General features: G+C 37.5%; 1 protein-coding gene across 1 annotated transcript in view; it reads left to right on the forward strand.

The window, feature by feature from the left end:
- The window catches only part of RAD51B (RAD51 paralog B), a 384,812-nt gene that overhangs the window by 43,732 nt on the left and 314,266 nt on the right, over positions 1–26,814 (forward strand). Inside the window, exons 5-7 of the mRNA XM_058026352.1 lie at positions 1,242–1,378; positions 4,018–4,137; positions 5,386–5,569. Coding sequence (XP_057882335.1) covers positions 1,242–1,378; positions 4,018–4,137; positions 5,386–5,569 — 441 coding nt within the window. The remainder of the gene's footprint in view (positions 1–1,241; positions 1,379–4,017; positions 4,138–5,385; positions 5,570–26,814) is intronic.

Genomic DNA, 26,814 nt, shown 5'->3' on the forward strand with positions numbered 1-26,814 from the left:
CAGGTGTTTTGAGACAGCATGCTTTGTTATACAGTTCAGCTTACCTGGAGAGGCTTGCTTTTACACCTTGCATTATTAGTTTGTTGCTACTGGCATAAGAATGAACCCATTACTCTGATTTCACTGCCTAGAGTCACTTTATTTTTGCTGGGTTTTGGCCCTCTGAGTATTTATGATTTCATCATCTCCCTTCCCAGAAGCAGTGACAATGTGATATTGTATTCAAAGACCCCCTGTAGTAGTAACGAACTTGCAATTATCTGAACACAGTGCCCAGCATTCAGACACAATCTCTGGAAGATCTGCAGTGGATAAAGTACAGCAGACTGCCATCTCTAGTAGAAAAATATTGCTCTCAGAAACTGGTGATCTCATCAAACAATGTGTTCTTTGGATGCTTTTTCTCCTCAAAATCGTACTGGAACCTTTTCATGCAAGCTGAGCATGCTCTCTTTGAATGCTGCTTCACCACTGGGGCTTTCAGTGAGCACAGGTGGAAGATTTGGGGATCTGGTCTGGATCATTGAATGGTGTTGGTGTTGAAATATGGTAATAGGGAGTTAACATCAATGAAAGAAAACACACTGCATAGGGCAGAGTGTAGTCTCTGAGGCAGATAAAATCTGTCTAATGTATAAATGTGGTTCGTATTGAACATTCATTCTTTATATTCTTATTATTCTATTCGTATTCTTTATAGGATATAAGCAATTAGCCTGGTGTTTCTAGGAGAGACCTGGTTTTACCAAGTTCATGATGGTTTCTAGGGAGATGTTTGTCTGTGAGCTCAATAGCTCTGGACTTAGTTTTCAGCTCTAAAAGCAATTGATGACATGTGAATGTCAACTGTGAATCTTTTAATTCTGCTCTGTTTTAGAAGGTAGCAGAGGGACAGATGGAAGAGAGCTAGGTGTCTCTAGGGAAGATCTTGTGAGGTGAGGGGGAAAGTAGGGGACCTCAAATTTGAAAGGTAATAATGATGTCAAAGAAAGTGACATCATAAGCATAATGCTCTGTCTGAAAAGCTTTTTTTTCTTCTTCAGGGGATGAATTTGTCTGCAAGGTACAGATCCAAGAGTAATTGCAAATTGGTCTTTGTGGGCTATGTTCTGTCTTTTCATGGCTGTTGTCTCCTTTGGTTACTGAAAGAGCAGAATTGGGGGAACACAGGCTGATGGGACTTAGATAAAAGTAGAAGTATGGTGAAATGAATGTTATGTTGCTAATCTTTTTCCTTCCAGATAACTAGCCCACCAGGTTGTGGCAAAACACAATTTTGTATTATGTTAAGTGTTCTGGCTACGCTTCCTGTGAGCATGGGAGGACTAGATGGGGCTGTTATATACATCGACACAGAGTCTGCATTCAGTGCTGAAAGGTAAGGTGCAAAATTCTAAAATACACACAACTTCTTAGCACCTTTTATCCTGGAACCTTCAAGTATTTTCTGAGCAATAATTGTGCATTTTTAAATACTGGTGGTAATTATTAAACATTCCTCTGGTACATGCAGTTATTCCACAGACAATGAAATTAACTTAATAAAATGGTTTGTTCACCTTCCTAATTTGTATGAGGTTGCAGATTCCAGTTCTGGTATGACAAGGTGGATGGCATGATCTTTAATTTTTAAATGGTTTTATTAGTACCTGAAATCTTGCTTTGCAGTTTGGTTTGTGGAGTTAACAGGATATTGATTAGAGGATGTAAAGGCAGAGCATTTTGGCTACAGAGGCAGTAGAGGTTTTCCAGTGAACAGTGGGACTGGTGTTGCCAGTTTTCCTTCAGATTTCCATCCTATTTCTGTTCAATACCCTCCTGCATTTCTGATTCCCTTCTGCAGTAACCTTGCATCTCCTGTATCCCCAGCAGCTATGCAGTACTGTAATACCTTACTGTATTACTGTACTGTGCCTTACTGTAATACCTTACTGACAATACTGTAACATACCTGCTTCTCCTCATATCTCCTGCTTGGCCCCTGCAACCCAAATGGCTCAGCTGTGCATGTTGATGTGCTTGAGTGCTGAATGAGTGTGCTGTGCTGGATTGCTTGAGTTACTGTTGGTTGCTGCTCTTCCCATGTTAACTGTCTGATTAACTGTTGAAATAATCCTGCAGTGCTTCATTAAATGTAGCTCTAATTTATTTTACTTAGTTACCAAAGTTTGCTAAATGTTGTGGCTTTGATCTTTTTGAGATTTCAATTCCTTGGTCCCTGTTGTTTAGAATGAGCAAGTTCAAAAGTTAAGGGTCTGGGGAAGGACAAGAAGTACAGTAGTCTCATCCTGATTAGTGTAGAAAAATGGGCAGAAAGAAGTTCAGTGAAATAATTTATATATTTCAGATGGTCTAGTAGCTATAGCCATGGCATGATTCTGGGGTATTAAGGTAAATGTATTTCCATTGATTATTCATTGCAAGTTACCGTAGATGAGAAAGTGGGATTTCAAACCCTGCTTTTTGTCAAGTTAATGTCACAGAAGTTTGAAGCATATCAAAGGAAAAAAGCTTCAAGCAATGGTTCTGTAAAGTCCTGTGCTTCCTCCTTACACACCATTTAAATTTTATTTCAGGTCCCTGAAATGTAAATAGTGAAAAAAGGTAGGACCTAAAGAGTGAGTTAAGACTTGTCACTTAGAAATGAGTGCTAAAGAAAAGGAAAGCAGATGCAGATGAAACTGAGACTGCTGAAAATAGAATAGGATGTAGAAAGGAAACATGGCAAAAATAATATTATTAAAGATGAGAATATTTATGTATTAAATCATATTTAGTATTGCTCAGTCACAAATGATAAACACAATTTCAGCAGACTGACTATATCTTATACTTTCTGTGTTGCATCCTCTAAGGAGCTGAACCATCATGGGCAGGGAGGTGCATATACCCTTTTCCCAAGGTGGTTGGGAGCTGCAGCATTTGCCATTTGTGGAGAGACCAAGGACTTGCTCAGTTGAGTAGAGAGAAGATATTGGGCCAATCTAACAGTAGCCTTCACTTGCCAATGAGGAGGCCCAAAGGAGATGGCACAGGGATGTGTGCTGGGAGACAGCAGGCATACATTGAGCTTCATTTCTGGGCTGGTATATGGAGAAGCTTTACAATTCCTAACTGCCTTTGTGGTGAAAAAGCTTTGCCTAGAGAGGTGGGGCTGCCTCCATCCTTGAAGGCTTCTGAAATGAACACTCAAGTGACTTGTTCTGATTTCATAGCTGGCACTACGTTGAATAGGATGTTACCTCAAATCTCCTGAGCTCTGTTTCTAAGCTGATTTTAAATTTGTTTTCTCTAAATTCTCTTTAACTTTGTGTTTTAATGAAAGGAGCCTAAGTTTAAAGAGAGCAAGTAAGTTGTGCCCACAAGTATAATCCACTAGATGCCACTCTTCTCAAGCTATAGGTGGTGGGATATGTCTGCTTGAAATATAAACAATTAAGTATTTTTTGTTATTAAAAATTAAAAAAAATTTTGTGGAAGAAATTTTCTGTCTAATGGATCTTCTCTTTCTTACCAGCTTGTTAGATTTTTTGGTGACACAAAACCCAATCTACGATTTCACTGCAAGGTAAAGGTGAAAAGGAAGATGGTTGGAGTTGGAGAGTAGTTTTATTTAAATGAAATTAATATTTATGTAAAATAATTTGAATAGGAAAATGCTTGGTCATTAAGTGGAATTTCTGGTATAAAACTTGAAGAACTTACTCAGTAAGTAAACTTTCCTTCTAGAGGAGACATGCCCTTTCTTTGCTTACAGACACATGATGTCTTTCCCTGGTGTACCACTGACTCAGCATCACTGGAAGGACAATCTAACTGTTCTGATTTCCACTGTTTCACTCTGACTGATACAGTATGCTTTTCCTTTTAAAGAGATTTCCAGTCTTAGTTGGTATCTGCTTATGGCTCAGAACTTTGCTGTGTTTGCTTTCTGAATACTTGATGTCTTATTAGCTTGTATTATTCTTTTCTGCAGTATTATGCCTTCTGGTTTTTGTTGTTGTTTGTTTTTAATAGGTTAATTGAGATAGCAGCAAACAGATTCCCTACTTATTATGACTCAGATGAAAAGCTGCTCTGCATGACCCGCAGCATCCACCTGTACCGAGAGCTGACCTGCTGCAGTGTGCTGAAAAGGTATTCTTTTCCAGAGTTTAAGAAAAGACAATTTTGACTGGATTGTCTGAAACATTTTTTTTTTAATCAAAGTTTTATGAAGAATAATTAATTTGAGACCTTTTCATGTGGATGCCAGCATGGTCTCCAACGAAGTAACATTGTTACAGGAAGATTGACATTGCTCTTATCATTTCATAGCATGTGACTAATCCACTTGATGATTTTTAATTTGTGATAGACAATTTCTATGTGATCTGATTCTTGTAAGCCTTTAAAGGGGAATGTTCATGAGACAGGTATTCTCTTGGGCTGTGGAGAGACCATAGTGTAAGAGTTACGTTTTCCATGAAATTGAAGTTTGCTCCTCCAAAACAGTTTACTTCCAAGAAGATGGAGATTCCCCCAGCAGTGGGAGGGAGAAGTTGTTTAGCTGTCACCAGCCTGAGTGCAATATTGTATTGTCATGTTTTTATGTTATGTTAATTTGTGAACATACATTGCAATGAAAACTAATGAAGTTATATTTTATCATCATGTGGTATGTTTTATGTTAGCGGGAGAATTATTATCAGAATAGTTTTGCCTACTAACACAGCTTTATCAGAGAACAGCTAGTAGCATATTAAAGAAACATGGAATGGCTTGGGCTGGAGGAGAGTTTAAAGGTCATCTAGTTCCAAACCTCCCATCATAGGCAGGGATAGCACCCGCTTGGTCAGGTTGTTCAGGGCCCCATCCAACTTGGCATTAAACATTTTCAGGAGTACGGCGTACACAGCTTCTCTGGGCACCCGTGCCAATGCCTCACTACCCACTGAGTAAAGTATTTCTTCCTGAATTTTAATCTAAATCTCTTCTTTTGGTTTTAAGCCATTTCCCCATGTCCTATCACTATCTGCCCATGTAAAAAGTCACTCTCCCTCTTACTTATTAATCCCCTTGAAGTGCTGGAAGAGCACAGTGAGGCACAGTTTCAGTGCCCACTTTACTTGCTGTCTGCCATTCAGGAGTTGTACAGCATATTGTTGCTAGCAGAGGTCTTCCAAAACTTTCTTGTAGAGAGGTCCTGGCTTGGGCCCACTGAGCCTCAGATTCCTTTCCAAATCTCTTCAATACATGCAGATGTCAATGGAGGTGGTGTGTGGGGATGAAAAAAGAGGGACTGAATTCAAGCTTAGTAAATGTATCTTTATTTTAAACATTTTAGTGTTAATTTTTTTTCTGTAAATAATGCTATAAGTGACTTTTTTTTTTTTCTTTTTTTAGGATTATGTCTTTGGAAGAAGAAATTATTTTGAAGAAGGTTAAACTTGTAATAATTGACTCTGTTGCTTCAGTTGTCAGAAAGGAGTTTGATACAAAACTCCAGGGCAATCTGGCAGAAAGAAGTAACTTTTTGAATAGAGGAGCATCAGTGTTGAAGTATTTGGCAGAGGAGTTCTCAATACCAGTAAGTTCTTCCTCCTTTTCTAAGTTTTTGCCTTACAGTATCAAGTAATAGAGAAGAAGGAGAATGACAGGAAGAAGAAACCAGACAACAATTCTTGCAGGAATCTTTATGCAGGTACCAGTTGGAATATAGTTGGGAAATAGAAGAATAGTAATGGTTCTGCTTGGTGTGTTTCTTCTGTGGGTTTTTGTTTGTTTGTTTTTTTAATTTCTTAGAAATTATTTTAAATTTTTGTTAATTTTTGACTTTAAAGAAGCAAATATTAATAGAGTCTCCAGCTATCTCTGTGCTTCTTTTTAGTTTTTTTTTTCTTAAATCCTACATTTTCTTGCCATTTAATATTGTCTGTCCTGATGGTTCCTTTGTACTGCATTGTCACTCTACCTAATGCATGCTCCAGGTGAAGATTTTTTTTCTGCCTCTGTTTCTTTTACTTAAGTTCATAGAATCTCAAAAAGACTTATGCTCTGGAACAGTGTGAATTCCTTTTGTATCTGGTAATGTATGCTAATTCCTGCAGAAGGGAAGGTAACAGGTCAGCAAATCCTTGTCTGTAGACTTGCCCATAAAATGCAAAGGAAGACATGAACACTCAGTGCAAAGACTGGGTAGACCTGATTGAAAAGTGCTTTAGAAGATGTAAACTGTGTGTATGTGTTTGTGTGTGTGTTTATTTTGTGTTCCACAAAGGGCCATTTCAAAAGATACCATTGAAACTCAACTCTTTAAAGTATTTCCTGGTATAGGTAACCTACTCATCACTCCCGTGTAAGAGAGAAGCTGGGTAAGAATGTGAGTAAGGCTGGTGGGGCCTTTTTCACTCTGATGCCTCTGAGGTCACACAAACTATCACATCAGAAACAGGAAGTGTGGAACTGGCTGATCTAACTGCAGAGGAATGGATTTCCTTCTGCATGTGACTTCTAAAGACTTCTGATGGGGACAATTAAACCCTGCCTAAGTGCCTTTAAAGTTCATGTACAGAAGATAGCATCCCAGTCAGTGCACCCAGTAAAGCTGATAGCGACTGTTCATAAAGCCAGGAAAGAATTGTGTGTAATAGTGTACAGTCTGATATTTTGATAAAATATTATGCAGCCCTTTGAGAAAGGGGAGAAGTTTTATGAGAAGATTTTTTTTCTCTATTTCTCCATTTTCTTCTCCTTTAGATAGCCCCTGCCCTCCACTTTCGCTGAAGTGATGAAGCTGAGCTGGATTTGAATCTCTGACATTTCAGACTGGAGTGTGTTGTGCATCTGCAAGTGTTGGTGCATACTGCAAAATCAGTCTGCTCTTCCATGTATTCCAATAACTTCCCTTACAGAGTATCTGAGGTTCTCACTGTAAATAACTCTGTTGGCATTATTTCAGATGTTTTTACTTATCTAGAAAATAATAAATATAAATTTGGGACTAAGGACATTAGTAAGGTTGCAAAGTGATTTAGATCACTAATAAATTGGACACATGAATGTAACTCTTCATGGCACAATCAGTGCAACTAAATGCTAAATTGGGCAACAATTAGGGAGATTGAATCTGAGGCTGATAGGATTTGAACTTGAAATCGATCCTTTTGGCTGTAGCTAAAGGTCTGGTGAAAAACTGTGAGTAGTAAAACAAGGGAATTGGAAATTAGGAGATATCAGCCATAACTCTTATTGGAGCAGTACATCTGATGTTGGCTCTGCAGAGAGGGTGGTGAAAAAGCAGCTTCCAGAGAGCAGCCTTGAGAATGAATGGGGGAGAGCAGTCCAAGTGAAGAAGACATAAGGTTCTTACTTTGTTTAGCTTAGCTAAGGAAATGTTAAGGGCTTCTTCATCAGTGAATATGCACCTACTCGGTGAAGAGGTATTTGATAAAAGCACTCTTTGGCTGACACAGGTGTACCACAGTTTTGTGGTTGGAAGCTGAATTAAGCAAGGTCAGACTTCAAATAAGAGGTGTGTTCTTACTGGACTAATTAATCATTGGAAGGCATTACTAAACATAAATAGCTGCTTATCATGAGTATATTTAAGTGGGCATTCCTCCCCCATTTCCTAAAATGGAAACGGTTTCAAATAGGGTTAAGTTTGTGGAAGCCCTGAGCTACCATGTTATGGCAGAGTTAAAAGGATTTTAATGCAGTTATTTTTGTTGGCATTATAAACTCTCTAACTGTTTATAATTATGTGTTTGTGGTGTCAGGTTATTGAGTTGGATGTGCAGAAGTGGTTAGGGGTCATAGTTTTTACCAAACTCAAGGGGAGCTGTTTCAAGGCAGGTAGTTCTATTTGGGGAAAAAGTTGGTATTGATTATACCAAAACTGATGGTGGTTGTTCATTAACTTCTCTGCGCTTCTATTTTCAGGTTGTAAAATGGGGCAGAATTGTTCAGTGAGAGGATATTGTGAAGATAGGGTCATTACTAATAAGGATCTTGTACTGAGTCTGGACAATATATAGATGCTCCTTGGAAAGTAGCAGTTGCCATCCTCAGTGTAAAATTTAAAACAGTTGTAGTAAATGAAAACTTAATCCATGTCTTGAGATGAGAAAAAAATAATAAGCATATTAATTGAATTTTACCATCCTAGCCGCTGAGTGAAGCTAGTGATCATGATTTGTGATTGCCACTTTTTGCTTGACCTAATTTTTTGTTGTTGGAGGATTTTTGTGTTTCTTTTTGTTGTTGTTTGTAAAGTACGAAGAAAAGCAAAGTTGCTTTTTATTTTTTTATATTTAGGGGCATTAGTAAAGCTTAGGTTGTTTCTCAAAAAGTGAAGTATGATGCCTGATAGCCTTTTCAGATCATTTTTTCCATGTAACTTAGCAGTAAGCCCAGGTTCATTCTAGCCATTTGCTGTGATGCCAGGGCAAGAGGCAGCGCAATGTTTAGTTGACTTATGGCCAGTTGACAGGGGACCTGGCAGCCCTGCTGATGACTGAACAGTCTCTGAAGCTTTTGCCTCCATGGGGCACCAAGTAGCAGCGTCCCTTTTTCCTTTTCCTGCACAGAGTTGTAACCAAACCATACTTTTTTTATCCCAGGTTTGGTTGGAGCTAGCCAGTCAGATCAAAAGCAATTCCTGGAAACTGAGAAGGGCAGCTTGATTACCAATGAAACAAAATCCCCTTTCTTGTTGAAATCCAGTGAATATGGAAATCTAGATGAAAAATTTGTTACCTTTATATGTCAATAGAGCGCCTTGTAGTTGAGAGCATTTGGATCTGAATGTCTTCTCTTACAATATGTGTGGACACTGTCTACGAGATTACATAATTAAGCAACAGTAATAAGTCCTATATGCTTCCTGTGTGGCTTTCTGATTTCCTTAGCCTTCTGAAAAAGAAAGAAAGTAAAATATGCTTTGAATTTTCTTTCTTCTCTTCTTCCATATTCACAGGAAACTGTATATTATTAGTAGATTGAATTACTTTCACCAAATACTGTGTTTGTGCTAGTTGAGAGATGACTCGTTTTCAGTAAAGAGCTAAAACTAAAACCCAATATGACAAGAATTATTGTTGAGATTTAAATATTTTACCTCATAAAATTTGTTGTTCATAGACTTTGATTTTCTAGTCATTAATACTTCAGAAAATAAGTGAAGCTGGCTAGACATCTCTGTGAAAAAGGACTCCAGAGGCAGCAGTTGCAAAACCAAACTGCTTTAAGCATTCTTTTAAATGTCAAATTGAGACTGATGATGAAATTTGCTTTGTAAAACCCCAAGGCTAATCAAATTACAACATTTGCTGTCCTCTATGCTTTTGTCTGGCTTATGTTCTTAGATCACTGAAGTGAACCTTTGTTATTTATGATCAATATATTGGTTATTGTTACCAGCAAATGTATAATAGCATGGTCTGTTCTTTTTTATTTATTCTTTCTGAAAATATGAAGTAACTTAGGATGAGAGACTTTAATCTCTCATGTGAGGTTTTTTAGAGCAAATGAAAGACAAACCTTATGTAATTATTCTCCAATGTTTTTATTTTTTGTGCTAAATAAATTAACAGTAGTTCACAAGTTCCACAGGTAATATTTTTCCCCATTTAGAATCAACATGCTCCATTTAAAAACTAAAACTACACTTAATATTTATGATAACAGATCTGTAACAGTCAATTTTCTTTTCACACTGATCTCCTAGATTTTAATTTCAGTACTTCACAATTACTATTCTCCTTAAACTTAGCCCCAGCATTTTTGTTTACTTTGGAAAGCCAAATGTTTAGCTAAGTATATATTTGCTTCTAGGATGAGTAAGTTTTTTTTTGTCTCAAAGTCACTTCATATGGAGAAATTACTTGACATTTGCAGTGCCTTTTCTGCTGTCTTTTGTTAATTTGAATTGTCTCATCTTCCTGCAGTAAAGTGTCTCAAAACTGAAGTGTTTCTGTTGGCAAAGGGAGTATTCGAGCTGTTAGTTTTCTTTTTGTTTATATATGTCAATACTTGTTTATAATCAAGTATTCCCATTTGGCCTCATTTTTGCTTCTTTTTATTCTGCTTCCACATAGATGGTTGCTTGCCACCTCTTCTGCACTTTAGCTATTGCTGTTCTGATATTTGAAAATACTAGTTTATGGAACACAAAACAGATTCCAAAATAAAAGATTCCTGAAGAAAAGTTGTTTAGATGCCAGTTCATCTTGAATTAAATATGTGCAGAGTTTGGTAAAAGTACATAGTTGATTTGTTGTTACATCATGTAGCAGTGCTGTATGATAACTTTTCCAAAATTATGGAGATGCATTAGGTTTTCAGGTTATTTTGTCTATATTGGGACTGTAAAGCTGCTGAAATGCAAACTTGTTTTTTTGTTCTTAGCTATTAAAAATTGTCTAATACCAGTGTTACAGAAACTGTAATTGAATTATCTTTACAGGTTGTTTAAAACTAGAATAAAAGAAACTTTACTTGTAAAACTTAGAGAATTGGTTCCACTTTGAAGTTTTCTAGAAAGAGAAATCTCTTACAAGTTACGCCACATGGAATCATGTGTTTCTTTAATGAAGTTAAATGTTAAGTGGGAAATAAAATGAGTTAATGTTATCAGAAGAAAGTATTTTGGAACTGAATTTCCAGAATTTAACTAGCCATATTACTTCCATTACTTCCAAAACTAACTTTCTTCTAAAAAAACCTGATTCTTGTTCTCTTCAAGATGTTTCACTTCCCCTGAACCAAAATTCATGTTGGTGTTCATATCCTCATTAAATGGTGAACTGAACAGCATTAGAAAATTGCAGGTGTGTGAGCTGTATCAGAACTTTTGGTTTTAAACATGATCTTTTTTGCTTTAAAGAGAAGCACCTAACCTTGTTCAGTGTGCTTTATCTGTTTAAGTAACAAATAGGTTGTGAAATGAGTGTGGTGAGGCACTGGAACAGGTTGCTCAGAGGAGTTGCAATGTACCATCCCTGGAAGTTTTCAAGGCCAGGTTGGATGAGCAGCCTTATCTAGCAGAATGTTCCCTGCCCATGGCAGAGGAGCTGGAACTAGATGATCTTTAAGGTACCTTCCAACCCAAACCATTCTATGATTTTAAGATTTTGTACCATGTTATACTTAGAAGTTCTTTCATGCCCAGAACTGAGTCCATAGCTTTGGATTTTTTAATTAAGTATTATAACATTAGCCTTTATTTTTTTAGAAATACCTACTTAAAAAGTAAATGTCAGAATTTCACATTTATGTGAGCAGTATTATTTGTAAAGTGTGATTTGGTGTGAATTTTAATTTTTGTTGTTGCTTAGTTGGGAAACCAAGATGGTTAATGGGAACTTACAGAACAACCTTCTTTCTTTGCCCTAGCTGAAACTTCATAAACTCAGGGTTTTTTGGCAGACTGTTTATGCTTCAATTATTCCTCCACTTTACAGTATTGAGCAAAACCCAATTTTGATAAAAGAGGGTAAATTTAACTGTTAAATGTTGTTAGAGTGGTAAAGGTAGATGGCTTTGTCTTCTCACGGTTGTTATAAATTATCCTTAGAAGGTGCACAGCTTTTAGTTTAAAATGGCTGGTTAAAATGTAATTATAACTACCTTCAGTACTCCTGCCATTTGTGTTGTTTTTTCAATGTGTCTGGAGAATATATGTTTATGCAGTTTATGGCCTGACACTGTTCCTTTTGGACCATCTATACCATAAAATGTTTATTAATGCTGAGGAAAAGGAATGAGAAATGCTAGAGCAATGTTTCCTGTTTTCATGTGGTGGTGAAGTACAGCAAAGGAGGTAGTTTAAAGTTATATGATACTTGAATTCAGTTTGTTTTTTCTTTTAAAGTATTCCCTACATTGCTGTTCCCATTTTGCAGTGCAAGTGACTGCCAAAAGCTATCATTCTGCACAATTGCACATATGAAATTATGTAGAAGGAGCACACCAGGATTAACATATAGGAGAGGGAGTTGAAAGGAATCAGATTTTACTGCCAGTTTTTTTTTTTTATCTGCTCTATGATTATGCACAATATTTGCTATAAAGTAGGGCAGGCACTTTCTCTGATATCTGCCTTGACTTGAATTTCTGAAAGACTTCTTCCAAAGTAAATAAACAGTTTCTTGGATTTTCTAACCCTCATTGTTGTTATGCTTCTCTGGGTTACCTTCAGCTAATTGACATAATCTTGTAAGTGAGGTGCCCAGAAGTGGACAATATTCCAGTTGAATCTCTAGCACAGTTTAGGTATGGAGAAGGATTTCTTCTCATGCCTTGCAGGACATCCTCATGTTTATGCATCATAACACAGTTTGCTTTCTTTGCAACAACCTGGTGCTGTTTACTTACCAATTATTAAAATCTTGAATCTGCATCTGCTGACTTTGTTGCTTAGCTAGTTGCTCCTTCTAATGTTATTTTTCCTGACTTGCCAAGATGATTTTGAATTCTGATCTCATGGTTTCCTTACAGTCTCCTCCCTGCTTATCTGTTTTTGCAAGAAAAATGATCATTTATTCTGTTACAGATTCTTTGTGTAACTGTTGGGTAGAACCAGACTTCATGCAGACTGTACCATTTCATTCAGTGAGAGACCTTTAAACACGGATAACTGCTATGTGTCATTTACAATGAACTTTGCATAGATTAATCTAGGTTATATTTTTCTAGTTTTAGTAGCATACCTATATGTGATGTTCTACTGCTAAAATAAAAATACAGTATTTATATAAAAATATGGTGGTTTTTTGTTTGGGATGGTTTTGTTTTGTTGTTTGTTTTTTTTTTTTCCCTGCCCTATCACATTATTTTGTATGTGCTGTAAAAAATAACAGTTGATTGTACTGATGGGCTGTTATGCCTTGTCTTGGGAGTTTAGGGTTTGACAAGATGTACTGTTTTGACTCTATGAACAACTGCCTGGACCTTGGGGCCAATGGTCTCTTTGTGACTCTGCAGAGAAATCCTTAGTATTCAGTGCTTTTTGAATTTTTTCTTGTGCTTCTTTCTTGTCCTCTGATTTTATTTAAACTGTAAGTTCTCTAGGAATATTTTGGGATTTGCATGATTTATAGCTTAATTTATAGCTGAAAGGGATTCTAGTCTTTAGACAGGATAGCAATGCAAAGAATATTTGACCAGATTGCAAGTTGTTAGAAAAATCTTGATGGGTCTTGAGCTCCTTGTTGAATCTTGAGCTCGTGTATGAGCTCAGTATACAAATTAGTGATCTGATTTCCATATTCTCCAGTGTTAGTTTGCTTTTTGGTTACTCAGCCCCAGGACTTCTGGGAATAATGAGGACCAGCTCTGCAATTGTTACTCCAAGGTAATATTGTACCACCCCCCCGAGGCATAAAGGGATGGGGATAAAACAAAATTAGGATTGGGCAATGCATATGTCTCTTATAATACAAATCTGCCCAGAGATCAAAAGTAAAATTTTACTTTCTTGGAAACTGGGGGTAATAGAAATGATGGTACTGCTTTCTGCTTTGTGTCTACAGGACTGCTTTGTGAGAACATTGCAGTCATGTGGAACTAGATGTGCTGCTGGGGCTGCTTTTTGATCAGGTCTGGTCTGGAAGCTCCATGATGATGCAGTCTGCTTGCTGCAGTTAACTGCAGAACCTGCCTTTTGCAGTCTGCAAAATTTCCTTCTTTCCACATGTAATAAAAACCAGACTAAACTATTGCAGCTAGATGGTTGAGGATCATGTGCTGCCTTGAAAATAGAAGTATCTAGATTTGCAGGGAAAGCTTTTCAGTGTGCACTTTTTCTTCTGCTGTTGAAGCTCTTATGCATTAGAGGAGTTCTTTGTATTGCTCTGGTTTCCTTACTCTGTTTTGCTTGGAATTGGAATCTATGAGCTATAACATAAGGTCTCCTGAGAAACTTCATTCTGACTTTATGTAAGAAGACTTCATCTTCTTTATTGAGAACAAGTATGTTTTATATCATTGTTCTATGAAATTTCAGCTATATGTGTTGATTTTTTTCAGCCAGTTTTCTATTTAAAGTAGAAAACCCATCATTTTAATAGCCTTTTAATTCTTTTGGCAGACATTTAGTATAAAACAGAGGGAGAGCCATTTCTAATACAGATTCCTTTGAGAGTCTGCATGGATTTCAGCAACCTCATCAAAACTGTCATGTTGCCTCTCTTCAAAATGCTTAGCTATATCTCATTTGAGAGTCTAGTGTTTCTGCTCTATATAGTAAGTAAACAAAATGAGATTTCTAGGTTTTTATTGAATAGGACTGAACAGTTTTCTGCAAAGTTTTGATTAGACAGGAATGAATGAGGCACTAGTTTTTCTTGTTGAGACTACATCTGAATTTTAATAATGACAGTATTTCTTTCCAACTCAATAGTCCTAACATTTGATACTCCAATTTGGATAAGCTGTATTGCCCAACCTAGCATTAAAATAACTTTCTTTGTCTCTGGATTCCAGTATTTTCCATACATTACTTTTGTATTTATTGTATCTCCTACTTTTGACCTAGGCAAAGAGTGCTTTTCTCTTCAACAATATCCAAGGTCTTGACTGGATTCTTGGCAGTCTATGGTACTACAGTTTTCATTATGTCCTGATCAGCAGGATTAGTTCTAATACATGAACTGGTTTTCCTTCGTGCAACTGAAAACTTAGTTCTTGAGAGAAAAATTACTTTAGAAGTGTTTACTGCTTAGCTACTTTGTGTAACTTCAATGTAAAGGTCTCCCATAGGGAGAAAGGGGGCTTGCTTAAGGCTGCTGGTGCTCTAGGTACTTTGCTTCTCAACAGCATTAATTTAAGCAAAATGGCTTCAGATATTGGCAGTCTTTGACATACCAAACTGAAGTTGTTTTCCTGTAAAGTTTATGAACAATACTAGTAGCTGAAGTTCAGTATAGGGTGATGTGTCTTTCTCTAAGTCTTAAATTTTTGTGTCATCTAAGGCTGGCGTGTTTTGGGCTTGTATAACTTCCTGTGTTTGCATGGAAGAGCTCTGTCACAGCTCTTTCTGGAACTGTAATGGAATCAATCATACCTGGGCAGTGAGTACAAGGTTTCTGAGGGGGCCTTGGGCACACAACATGTGCCCAGAACTAGAGCACTGTGTGTTAGAGCAAATGTGTTTTATTCTGCTTCTGTGATATCCCTAACATGGAGCTGCAAGAAACAAAGAGGCTGCTGAAACACTTTGTGAAGCTTGTCATATTTTCAAGGAGCAGATTGACAACAGGAAAGGCAATAGTTACTGTAGAGATCCTGTTTGGGATTGGCAGCAGCACTTACTGCTGTGTCTCCTTTCTCAACTGGCCCAAAGGAGTCACAGAAGAGCCACCACTAGCAATGTGGCAATCCACTGATCTGCAGCTGCCATTCTGAAGTTGTCCCTAGGAAACAAGACACCAGGTACAAACTGCAAGCTGAAAAAATTACCTGTGCAAATCACAAGTGATACATGGGTAGTAGTTTTAATTGCCTGCTTACAGAAAGTGTGAGTAATCCAAGAGGGGGTCACCAAGTGGCAGGGATTCTTTCTTTCCTACCTGCCTTGTAATTCATTTCACTGTCACATTTGTAACTGGTTTGTGCTTGCTTATGAGCCTGGACAAGGATGTAAACCAGCTGAAAAAGCAAACCAGGGGGAAAAATGTAGTGGGCAGTCATTCAGCTGAACAGGCACTAATGTAGGCAGAAAGGAGGGGCAGGAGTGCGTGGTTTGTGGCAGCAGCATGGATTTTGAATGTAAAACTGCATTTTCAGTAAAAAGGATGTCATGAGTAAAAATGCTAGAGGGATTATTAATCAGAATGAGCAAAGAAAAAGCTTGAAATGTTCTTTAAACTTGGTACTGTTCTAGGAAGGACTGTATAAAATACCATTATTGTGATGCTTTGTACTTTGGCAAAAGGCGGTGCCTGGTTGTATGCAACCTATCCTTACGCTGCTTAAGGCTTTTGTGCACTGTTAGGTCAGTGTCCTGGTTTTAATCTGTGCATTCTGATTTTAAAATGCATCATAATATGCTGTATTTGGAGTTGTAATATATCCATGCATAATGAATTATAGCTGAGGTCAGAAATTATGCTGAATAGTAGATTTTCAAACTGCAGTATTTCTTCCTGTGCTGAAATTCAGAATGATATGTCTAACAAGCCACAGAATAGCTGGTACCCTTCAGAACATGCTTGCATTCCTTCATTATTAATAGTTCCATATCCATCTGTCAGTGTGCTATGGCTGAACTATTACCCAAGATTTTGCAGCTGCTGCTTTAAGAGTCTGTATAATGTTGTTATCTCCAGCTCCTGTTCTTTGTCTGCTAGTAAGAGGAAATTTTACTGAGAACTTATTAAATTGTCCAAGACTGTAAGTTCAAGTTCAGGTGAAAGTCTATGAACTTGATTTAACTTACTTGGCATGTGGTACTTGTTCTTCTGTTTGGTCTATGTTTGTTGCAGCAGTTATTTCAAGTAACAGTGGTCTGTTTCATCTCTTGAGAGGTTCTGTATGTAGTTGTTGTAGTCCTGTATCTTGTCATTCTATTTTTAGAACATTTTGTGCAAACTTTAGCTGCTGATCTGCTCTGAAGATAGACCCTGTAGTGAGGTCTGATTTGAAAGTACTGGGGCTATGGGTAGTATGTGTGGGGCTTTTTGACACCCTCTATTAAAATGTGGATGAAAATTAATTTGTTTGCAGCAAAGATAGCAATTGATGTAGAAAGTAGTATGTATGTAGATTGCCAAAGTACTTTGTGCTTGATACTGAACAGTTACTGGAGAATAACAATTCAAATGATTGCTAAAGCAAAATGGTTACAAAATAGTTACTTGGACGTGCAGAGTTCCAGAAGCATTTGTGTGGTCCTCTCTGTGTGCATGGTCTTTTTTAAAAATTTCAGTGCTGTTGAATTCCAAGTACCACAATTTGTGAATCATAATAGATTTTTTCATTTTTTAGTGCCAGGTAAAATCTGTCAGCATAAATGTGTAATCTTTTCAATTTTAAAGTAATAATACTTGCATAAATTTAAAATAATTTTCTTTTTGCCTCCTAGAATAACATAATTTTTGCTGATAGGATATAATGAAATATTTGTTGTCTTTTTAAAAAAGGTGGTAGGGAAAAAATTGCATTATGGGTACATGACTCTGGACCTGCATTTGGTCCAATTTGGTATCAAAGAGGCCTGGTTCATCACGCTGTGGTATCAGTGATAAACGTCATATAGGTTGTATTCCTGAAATCTAAAAAATTCACACAAACTTAATTACTGTCTTGTGCTTCTGTCAGGAACTATAGATGGAGTTATAGTGTTAAAATATTTTTTATCAATGCTAGAATTTTTCAATAATCCATGTACTAACACAATTTGTGACCTCAGAGTATTTCTACTACTCCAGATTTTTTTCTCAGCTTCAATAAATCTCCTTCCCAATTCAGAGTTGTAACTGATGAGGTAAAGCAAAGAAATACTGATAGGGGTGAAAGTTTTGGGTTATTTTTAAATAGCTCAATTGATGCAGTCAGGAAAAGGAGGAGCTCACTAAAAGAGGAAACCTGCCTGTCAGCTGGTCTAGTAAAGAAGAGTATTTCTGCCTGTAAACATTGCTTTGTCTAGTTTAGACTCTGTGGAGTTACTGCTGAGCAGAGACATTAAGCTTTCCTACTTTTGCTCTGACATTTAATCTGGAGATTTTGTTTATGTTTAAATTGAAGGTTTTTAATACACACTAAATGCTTGTGGTCATTTATATCCCTTCGAATGTGAGTGATCTAGTAAAGTGCACACTACTGATATGCTTAATCATTTGGTAATAATAAATTCCTTTTTGGATCCACTCTCCCAATGTAGGCATGTGGAAGTTTTATCAGAAGAATAAAGACAGCAGAGTTTCTGTTAAACACAAATACTTTAAAGTTATGTTGGAGAGCAAGCAGCGTACAGTTTTTGATGATACTGAAATGGAAGCAGAAAGCTGACCCTCCTCCATCTTCCTGCAACAAATTTTAAAGCAATTGGAAGTGAGAACTGACATTGAGATTTCTGTTGAGTTTTTGCTGTCATCACCATAGAGCTTCATCTATTGTATATAGCAGCTGAGAACATCTGTCCTTCTCCTAAAGGTTTTCTTTTTCCTTTCCTTCAGTATGTACCTCTCCTGTTTTGAAGGTGATTGTCTTTTATTGTTTATCCTTCCTCTTATCCCCTTTAATTTAGGTGTCTAAAGACAGCTTTAAATCTACCACCTTATTATACTATTCTCAAAATTAAACTTAATTTCAATAAAGAGTGATATTTTCTTGGAAATGGTGAAGAAAGTGGCAGCTTAAATTCACGTTAAACCTCTTTATGTGATTTTCTTGCTAGTCTTCTGTTTTCCACTCCCTACTTTACATTCTTCACTTTATCTGTTCAAGGCTGAAGAGATGTTCCCCATATGCTTTAAAGCAGCTGTTGGTTTACAGTGCCTGTTTAGTCATGGTTGAATTTCTTGGATTTTTTTAGTTTTCTGAAATAAGCACAACCACATTGTCCTGGCCAGTTAGGATAAAAATGTGTGTGGCTGAAAAATTCAGGCTGTACTCATCAGATTTAGACTCACTACTATTTTATATATGTGGTTGAAGGTGATATAACAGTCATAATTTTCTGACAATGATGTGGACTTTTTTGTACGCATAAATATATAATCATACACAAATAAATATGCACTTTATCTTATGTGGTATTTAATTCTTTTTCCTGAATAACTTTCCACCAGGGTGGCAGGATGCAATATCCTTTCTTTTTGACTTATTCACTTTTATTCTGCTATAGTTCCTACAGCCTTTTGAAAGGAACAGCTGTGTTGCTAAGCTGTCTTTTTTTTAAACTTAGTTATTCTTGTATCAGCTTCTGCTTTCTTGAATCCATCTCTCCTTGCCCATTTTTTATTTTTGCAAGTATTTCTCCAGACTTTTGAATTCTTCTAGAACTTAAAACCTGACCTATTTAGGTTCCTTCCATTTGTGGTGCTGATTGCACAAGTGTTTAGCAGGAACAGTACGGGGGATTTTTGATGCTATTGGATGTTGTGCTGTGGTTTATTTGTTCCTATCACTTCAGTTAGAGCACTAATTAGACAACAGATGTGTTTTTCAGCTGTGTGGGTTAAGACTAAACTTAAATGTGCTTGTTCTTCTCAGGTGTGTTCTCTCTATTGATAAAATCTATGTATGGCAGATGATTTGTAAGAAATAATTTCAACAAAGTTCTTTAATTATACTGAAACTATAGGTACTGGCTTTTGAGTTACCAAAACTTAGAATTAATTCCTTGTTTTAGAAGTCATTGCAATCCATTTTTTCTTCAAATTTTTGGACATTGAAATACTAGCATTTACATTAAACACTAAGCATAGAAGCATTTTCAAGAACTGCTGATTTTTTATTTGTGTGGATTTTTTGTTTGCTCATTCTATGTAAATTGCATAAATGTTCTGGCAATGTTGGTAGAATATAATGTAGAAAGGAACCAACAACCTTTTAAAAGATGAATCATAGGCATTTTTTGTTTCCTGTATTTTCAGAATACCAAATATATAGTTATTGCATTCTGATACTGATTTTGTATTGCACCAGCCTATTGTCTTTAGTTTTGTCTTCTATCAATTGCTTTTCAGAAGGTATTTATGGCCTTTTGATAGGAAAGCATATATTCTAGTAGCTGGAAGTTGTTTGGATTATATTCTTAGCTGTGTTGTCTGATATCTCCCCTGGCTCAAGTTTGATATGCACAGGAAAAAGAACCTTTAATGAACAGGCCTGTGGATGCAGAATTCTTTGTGGCAAATCTTGTTTGCACAATGACTGAAATAAATACTGATATTCCTACTAGGATGTACTGTCCTATAATGATTTTGGGTGGTTTATTTCAGACTGAGGTAATGAGTGTGTATTTTGCACAGGGTCTAATTAAATTTGCTTTTGACTGTGACTGCCATTTGTCTATTGCTTATGAAAAACTGGTACTATTTCCACAATCAAATAAATTGTTAATTTAGATTCTTGCAATAAGTATCTAATAAGTGCTTGCTGGAGAATAATAAATACAGGTGGGGTTGTAAAGAAGCTTATTTTCTTATGTTGTAAGTTAAATTTCTTCCCTTGTTAAGGTTTTACATAGTTGATTTAGCTGAAGAACTTCAATATTCACTTCGAGATTGAACACAACAATGCTTTAATTACCACTTGAGTTAGGCAGAGGGTTTTGTTAGCTGAAACATGCTCTTGTATTTGTTATTCAGCAGTGATTTTTTCATTATACGTATCTTTGATGGTCCCATTGACAGAATTGGGGATTGGCTATACTGGCAGAATCTTTTCTGCCATTTAGTGAAGCCTTTCACACGGAGCAACATCCACAAGGTGGTGCCTTTTCATCACCAAAAGGGAGAGGAATTTCTCTTTATAAAGTTGTGTTGGCTTTCTGCCTGTTGCTTGGCAGAAATGAGAAGTTCAGATATTGAGGTGAGTGTATCCTTTTCTCCCTGAATGTAGAGTGAACTCTATCATTCTCTGTTCTTTCCAGCCTTTGTGGTTGCAAACTGACTGTGATGCTCACAAGTTCAGAGAAGAGAAAGGCAGTGGCTTGGAAATCAAAATTGAGCCATGTTGGCTGGATCATGAAAAGATTCTCCCTGAAATACTGAAGTTGTAAAGATCAGGGAGGATATATGCTGCCAGAGAAAAATCATACCTAGAATTACAACAGTTTTTCATCAGGCTTGGGTCACCCTGTTGGAACTATGCAAGAGCCTGAAAATGGAAGAATGTGCAGTGTTTTAGGCAAGGGGTCTGCAGTCTGGAGAGTGGGCAAAGGGGAACTGGCATAGCCTTGGCTGTTCTCTTGTACATAGTTTATCTTTGGAAGGTGAATCCAGTTGAAGATTAGGCAGCTGGAATATGTTCTCAGGTATTGCCCTCTCTTGCAGGATAAGACTTGAGAGCAGAACTGTTATAAAGAAAGAGGCTTTCACATGACCTATATGTAATTCCCAGCTGTGAACCCTCTGGCAATGAGTGTGAAATCCAAAACACAGCTGATAGGGAAAATGGCTGTTGTCAGCTCAGACTGAACACTTGAGTATTCATAGCATGGTGCTTTGACAAACAGCCATTGGAGTACATCAGAATAATTTGGTTTTGAGATCTGTGCAGGCCCTCCTTCTAGCTGTGTGTGCTTCCAGTTACAGTGGTAATCAGGGCTGAAGGAGAACCAGGTGTGCACCATATTGTACTTCTTTTCTTGCAGAACAGCAAGCCTTCAACCCCCTCCCCCCAACCACTCCCTTTGTACCTCTCTGCCAAATTTCCTGCTTTAAAATGGTCTGATGTTTGCCTTTATGTACCTTGTGACCCCTTCAGAATATTTGTGGTATTTTAAACCCTGAATTGTGTGCATGACACAGTGTTTAGTTTGGAAGCAAAGTTTAATCACACATGCTGATTGTCATGTTTATTTTGGAACCAATAAGTAGGAGGCAACCTTTCATATTTTATTAGTCTGGATGAATTTTCCCTGTTACTTGATAACCATGTATATGTTTGAACTTTAAAAAAGTCGATATTTAAAGGAATGCTGGAACACAGATGGCATTTGAATGCAGCCTCTCATCCATTCTGGGGTTGGATTCCATTGGGCACCTAAACTTGGGTGTTTGTGGTTCCCTGTGGTGACAGTGATCGAGTGGCTATTTTGTTTTTAAAGGATTGTGTATCATTTCTCTCTATGTGCCAGCGAAGCTGGAGAGGGAGCTCTTCTGGAAAGAGCAACATTAGAGGAAAGTCTTTTTATATTTGTTTCTTCCATCTACTACAAATGAAGGGAGCTGTGTTTGCAGAAGGAGGTTATAGCTCTGAAGCCCTGACCTTATTTTGTTTGCTTCCCACATGTCTGCAATTTCAGCAGAATAAGCAAGTATAAGATCAGGATTTGCTACTCCTCCCAACCTGCCATCTCCCCCTAACATCCCAGCAGAGCTGCTCCCATGCTCTGCAGTTGATAATACACGTGGGGGTATTTCTAGCCCCAAATCTTAACTTTCTTTGCATGCTGATGGACTTGAGGAGAAAAAGGAGTGAGTTTCCATGAGCCCTCTTTTAATAGAATGTGATGAAAAAGGATGTAGCTGAAGGCTGAGAGGAATCCACCAGCAAACTTTATTGCAACGTTGCAAGGACACCTGCCTTGAGTATTGCTTTTGCTGAAGCAAAGCAATTTTGATGCACAATTCTGTACATCATGAAATAGAGGACATTGTATGAGACAGTTAAAGCTGTGTGCTGTGTGAATAACTCCAAGCTGTATTTTTTCCTGTAATATTTTACTTGTGTTTTCATTCTATAGGAAGCTTTTTTTTCAGGAGAAGTGTTGGAATTTCCCCCTAATAAATCAGTACACTTAAAAGAAAATATTGAATAATCCAGGGATTTCTGAGATACCGTGTGTTTTCTGTTGAAAGCCCTTGTGTAACAGGGCTTTCAACAGTGTAAAATGCAGTGTTGCTTTCGTGACAGTTATATGGGGACTCTGGACAAATGCTGTTTTTCTGGTGTTTGCTGTTAGTTTTTTTCTTCTCCCCATATCTGAGTTCCTTGATCTTGTGAAAGAAAACAGGAAGTTTTAAGAGCATAATCAAGATGAGAGGAAAACCAGGCTAATTCTTTGTGGTTTTTTTTCTTTGTTCTGTTTTTAATGTGACTAAAAATATGAAGATCTGCTTTAGACCATTATATTGACTTGACTTGCATACCACAAAAGTGACTGTCTACTCTTCTGAGCATAGTGTGTATGTTAATCTGCATGGAACACAATGCTTGAAGATATATATCAAATTTGGCATAAAATTGATGAGTTATTTCTGTATGATGTTTTTGGCACTGTGTTCCATTTAACTTGAGTGCAGACACAGTAGATGGCACTTGAGTTACTAATGTTATGGTGTAGGAAAGAAACCCAAACTCAATTACAGAGTTTGCTGTTTGTAGCAATCGGCACATTTCATGAAAGAACAGTTTCAAAGTTTTTCTGTCAGTTAAATACTCCTAGAAAAAAAAGGAAACCATGCACAAATTCTTTTTCGGTACAAGCAGACCATCTCCAAGTCCTTGAGTTTGTTGAAGTTTAAAAAAAGATACTTGACAGTAATCATAATCAATCTGAATCATAAATATATAGTGCTAGATTCCCTTCAAACGTGTTGCCAGTGTTTGGCTTCATAAAATGTTGTTTACAGCTTGTTCTCTAATAGAAGTTCTTTATTTCTAGTCTCACTTACTCCCACAGAACATTTGTGATGTGACCTCTGATAGCAGATGAAAGATAAAAATCTGCTAACGAAGTGGAAGTCTAACAATATTGTCATGTTATCAGAATAGTTTGGATACCATGTTCCTTACTGGGGCTGAGTTTGATAACCAAAGCTAAGAATATGCTGGTAGTTCTGCTAATCAAAATGTAAACATTTGATTTAGGGTATTCCAAAGTAGGTACCTTATGCTATGTTTGGTGATGTACTTTTAGGCTGTACTGTTTGGTCATTTGTTGATTTTCAACATTTTCAGCAGTAGCATTAGGTAATGGACTGACAATCTTCAGAACTGGAGTGGCAGTATGGACTTCTCCAATAATATCCTGTCACTATGATTCAGCACTAAAGTTTATTGCTGTGTTAAGAAGGTTCAGTCAGATTTAGTCCATGATTCATTCTTTGGCCTTTCTGCTTATAATACTTATTTTAATGAAAATGCTGTCAAACTTGACCTAGAAATGAGCTTCATTTGTATTGTATTCCTATGCTGTTTTATCACTCTGCCAATTCCAGGTTTTAGGGTTAATAAAAGTGTTTGAAAGCCAAAAATGGATGTTTATTTACTAGAGGACAGTTCTAACTTTATTTTTTATCTTATTTAACTGATGTTTGTAAAATACAAGGAGGTCACAGTGGTGCTTCCAAGGCTTCCGGAAGCTGCACCATGCCGTGTCTCCACGGGCCCAGTGCCAAATCCCTGCCCTGTGGTGGGGCATGGGACATGTGGTGTGCAGAATAGCTCCTCCCTGGTGATGCTCTCCTGGGACCCAGGTCCCTGTGATCAAGGCTGCAGCCCATGGATAGTGTGGGGCTTGTAGCAGCCCCTGGTACTCTGACCCTGTGGTGGCTTCTTGGAGTTGGATTGCTTGGGAATACAGGCCAAGTGGGTGAAGCCTCTCTGGTTTTACCATGGCTGAAATGTAAATATGGGGACCTCTGGCAGATTGATTTTATCACTCTCTCTCAAACGTGTCATAGCATGTGCTGACAATGGTGGAAGCAACCACAGAATGGCTAGGAACGTATCTTGTGTCCCATGCCACCACATGGGGCACTATCCTGGGCCTTGAAAAGCAAGTGTTAGGGCAACATGGTACTCCAGAAAGAATTGAATCAGATAATGAGCCCCAAAACCATTTCAGACACTGGGGCCACAGAGCACAGCTGGGAGGGGATATAACACACGCTCTGTGGTGCACCACACTCTGAAAGATGCTGTGGTGTCATGGATTGCTGAAGACTAAGAGCAGTGGGTGGTGTGACTTTGAGGCACTGAAATACACGTTTAGCCAAGGCCTCAGTTAGCACATTTGGTGTGACTTTCAAGCACTGGGGTACACGTTTAGCCTAAGCCTAGTTAGTCAACACCAGATGAGCTGCCAATCAGGCTGGCCCTGCCCAATCAAAATTTTTATGTACTGTGGAAGTAGATAAAGCTCCTGTAATGCATGTTTAAAACCTGCTGGGGAAAACAGTCTGGGTTATTCCCACCTCCGTGGGATTGCTTTTGGGCAAGGACCTGAGTGCACTTGGTATAGACAATTATGTGTGCTCTGCCAATGTAGATGTGATTTGTCACTGCATTTGTAAAAACGTAGATGTTAAGTAGATGTTACCTGGCACTGAGTTTCAACAGTGTAACTTTGCAAGGAGCTTACACCTTGGTTTATTCTGCCTTGAGTATTTGCCAGTGGGTTTCATCTCCCTGTACTGCTCTTTCGAACAGGTTTTGTGGCTGTGTGCTGGACAGAAACATACAAATAGGAAAGTGTAGGGAATTTTATTTGAGGGTGTAAATTATTATAGCTGTCTACTAGCTAGTCTTCATTCCACGATTAGGACAAGTCCTCTGATGATGTAGCTGCATTTGTTCCTGATTCAGGATGCTCCATTAAGGCTAGAAAGTAAAATCCTTTTAACAGCTAGTCATGTTTTTTTCCTTCCAAGAAGCCAGCTTTTTCCTCTTTGATTGAGTCTACCCAGCAGGAGGTGCCTTTTTGCTTTGCCAGTTGGAGAAAACCCACATCCACTTACAAAGACTATACTGGAACTTAGAGGCTTTTCATTTTAATTCCAGGCAACCATCCCTTTGCTGCTGCCTTTGGAACAGCTCAGCTGTGGAAGAAGTGAGCTAATGTGAAGTACTTAGTGAAGCCCTGAGGTTTACGGCTGGAGTAATTAAGGAGAGGAATTGCACTCCCTGTACTTGATTTTTGTTTTAATTAGTCTTCCTTTGATCTGGTAACTCAATTTAAATTTTAGGATTTGAATCAACAACCTGCCACAGTATATTGCTTAATTCCTCTCCTCCTCAGCCTGTAGACCAATGTAGAATATGATTTATGCTTTCTGGTTTTTATTTTGTAGGGAAAGAGTTTGACTGTCACTCCTACTTCCTATTTTCTACTGGGAGTCTTTCCATCTCTCCCATCCTGTCTTTTCCTCCATTCTTCCCTTTTCTCTCCCAATCACTTTCTTTATCCTCCAGTATCTTCGCTAACTTCACGTTCATTCTAGGATGTAGTTGAGAATTGTTTTAGAAATCTGCCTCAGGCATCTTCACAGATTATTTCCTTCACTGTGAATTAGTCCCACTCTTTCCATGTGACTTCTGATTTATTGGAAGAGCTGTCTTTTTGCTGTTGCCAACAGCTTCCTCCACTTCTCTGCCTTGGTGGATAACCTAGCCAATTTTAGTACTTATTTGAAAAATCTTTTTTTTTTCTTTTACTCCTACCCTGGATTCTAAATTCCCTTTTCCTATGTGAACGTGTTCTATGCCTCAGTTTATCATCAGGTTGTTTTTGTGATTAAGCACGAGAGAATTGCATGTACATTTTTCACATTGTATCTGCAACTTGGATGTTGAAGCATGCTGGAAGTCTGCTCTGATTGTATTACTGATTAATAGTCTTTCTTCTTCTACCAGGTTTTTATTAGTATAGTCTATGGTTGTTGTGCAGGTCCTCTTTGATGGAAAGAAACTACAAGCTTTAGAAAGAGAATGGCAATTTAAGTCAGAGGCATCAAGCCAACCATCATTTCTTGAAGAAAAGTCATGAAAACATTAATATTAACATAAACCAAATAAGACTAAGTTTTTGAAGTCTTATCCAAAAAAAATTTCTGCCAAAAAGCTGCTGGGCAAATGTGGAAAATGGTATAGGAGCCTGGTCTATCTGCTTTAGAAAAATAAAACTTTATATTGACATTACCAAGATTTGAACTTTGCTTCTAGAAGTGGGATATTTTAGAATTCATCTAAGCTATGTTGCCATTAAGCTTTTCTTGTCTCTGAGTGGATATGTGCCCTTTTATATTTTATAAACAAACAGAAATCTTCTGGAGCTTCTGCTACAGTTCAGTGCACAGAAATGCTAATGCATGCATGCTGTACTTGTGATCTCTATTTGGCAACCAATCGTTATTTTATTTTCTTTTTCCTTCAAGT

Source organism: Melospiza georgiana, chromosome 6 (genome assembly GCF_028018845.1).
Source record: "Melospiza georgiana isolate bMelGeo1 chromosome 6, bMelGeo1.pri, whole genome shotgun sequence".
Classification (NCBI taxonomy): domain Eukaryota; kingdom Metazoa; phylum Chordata; class Aves; order Passeriformes; family Passerellidae; genus Melospiza; species Melospiza georgiana.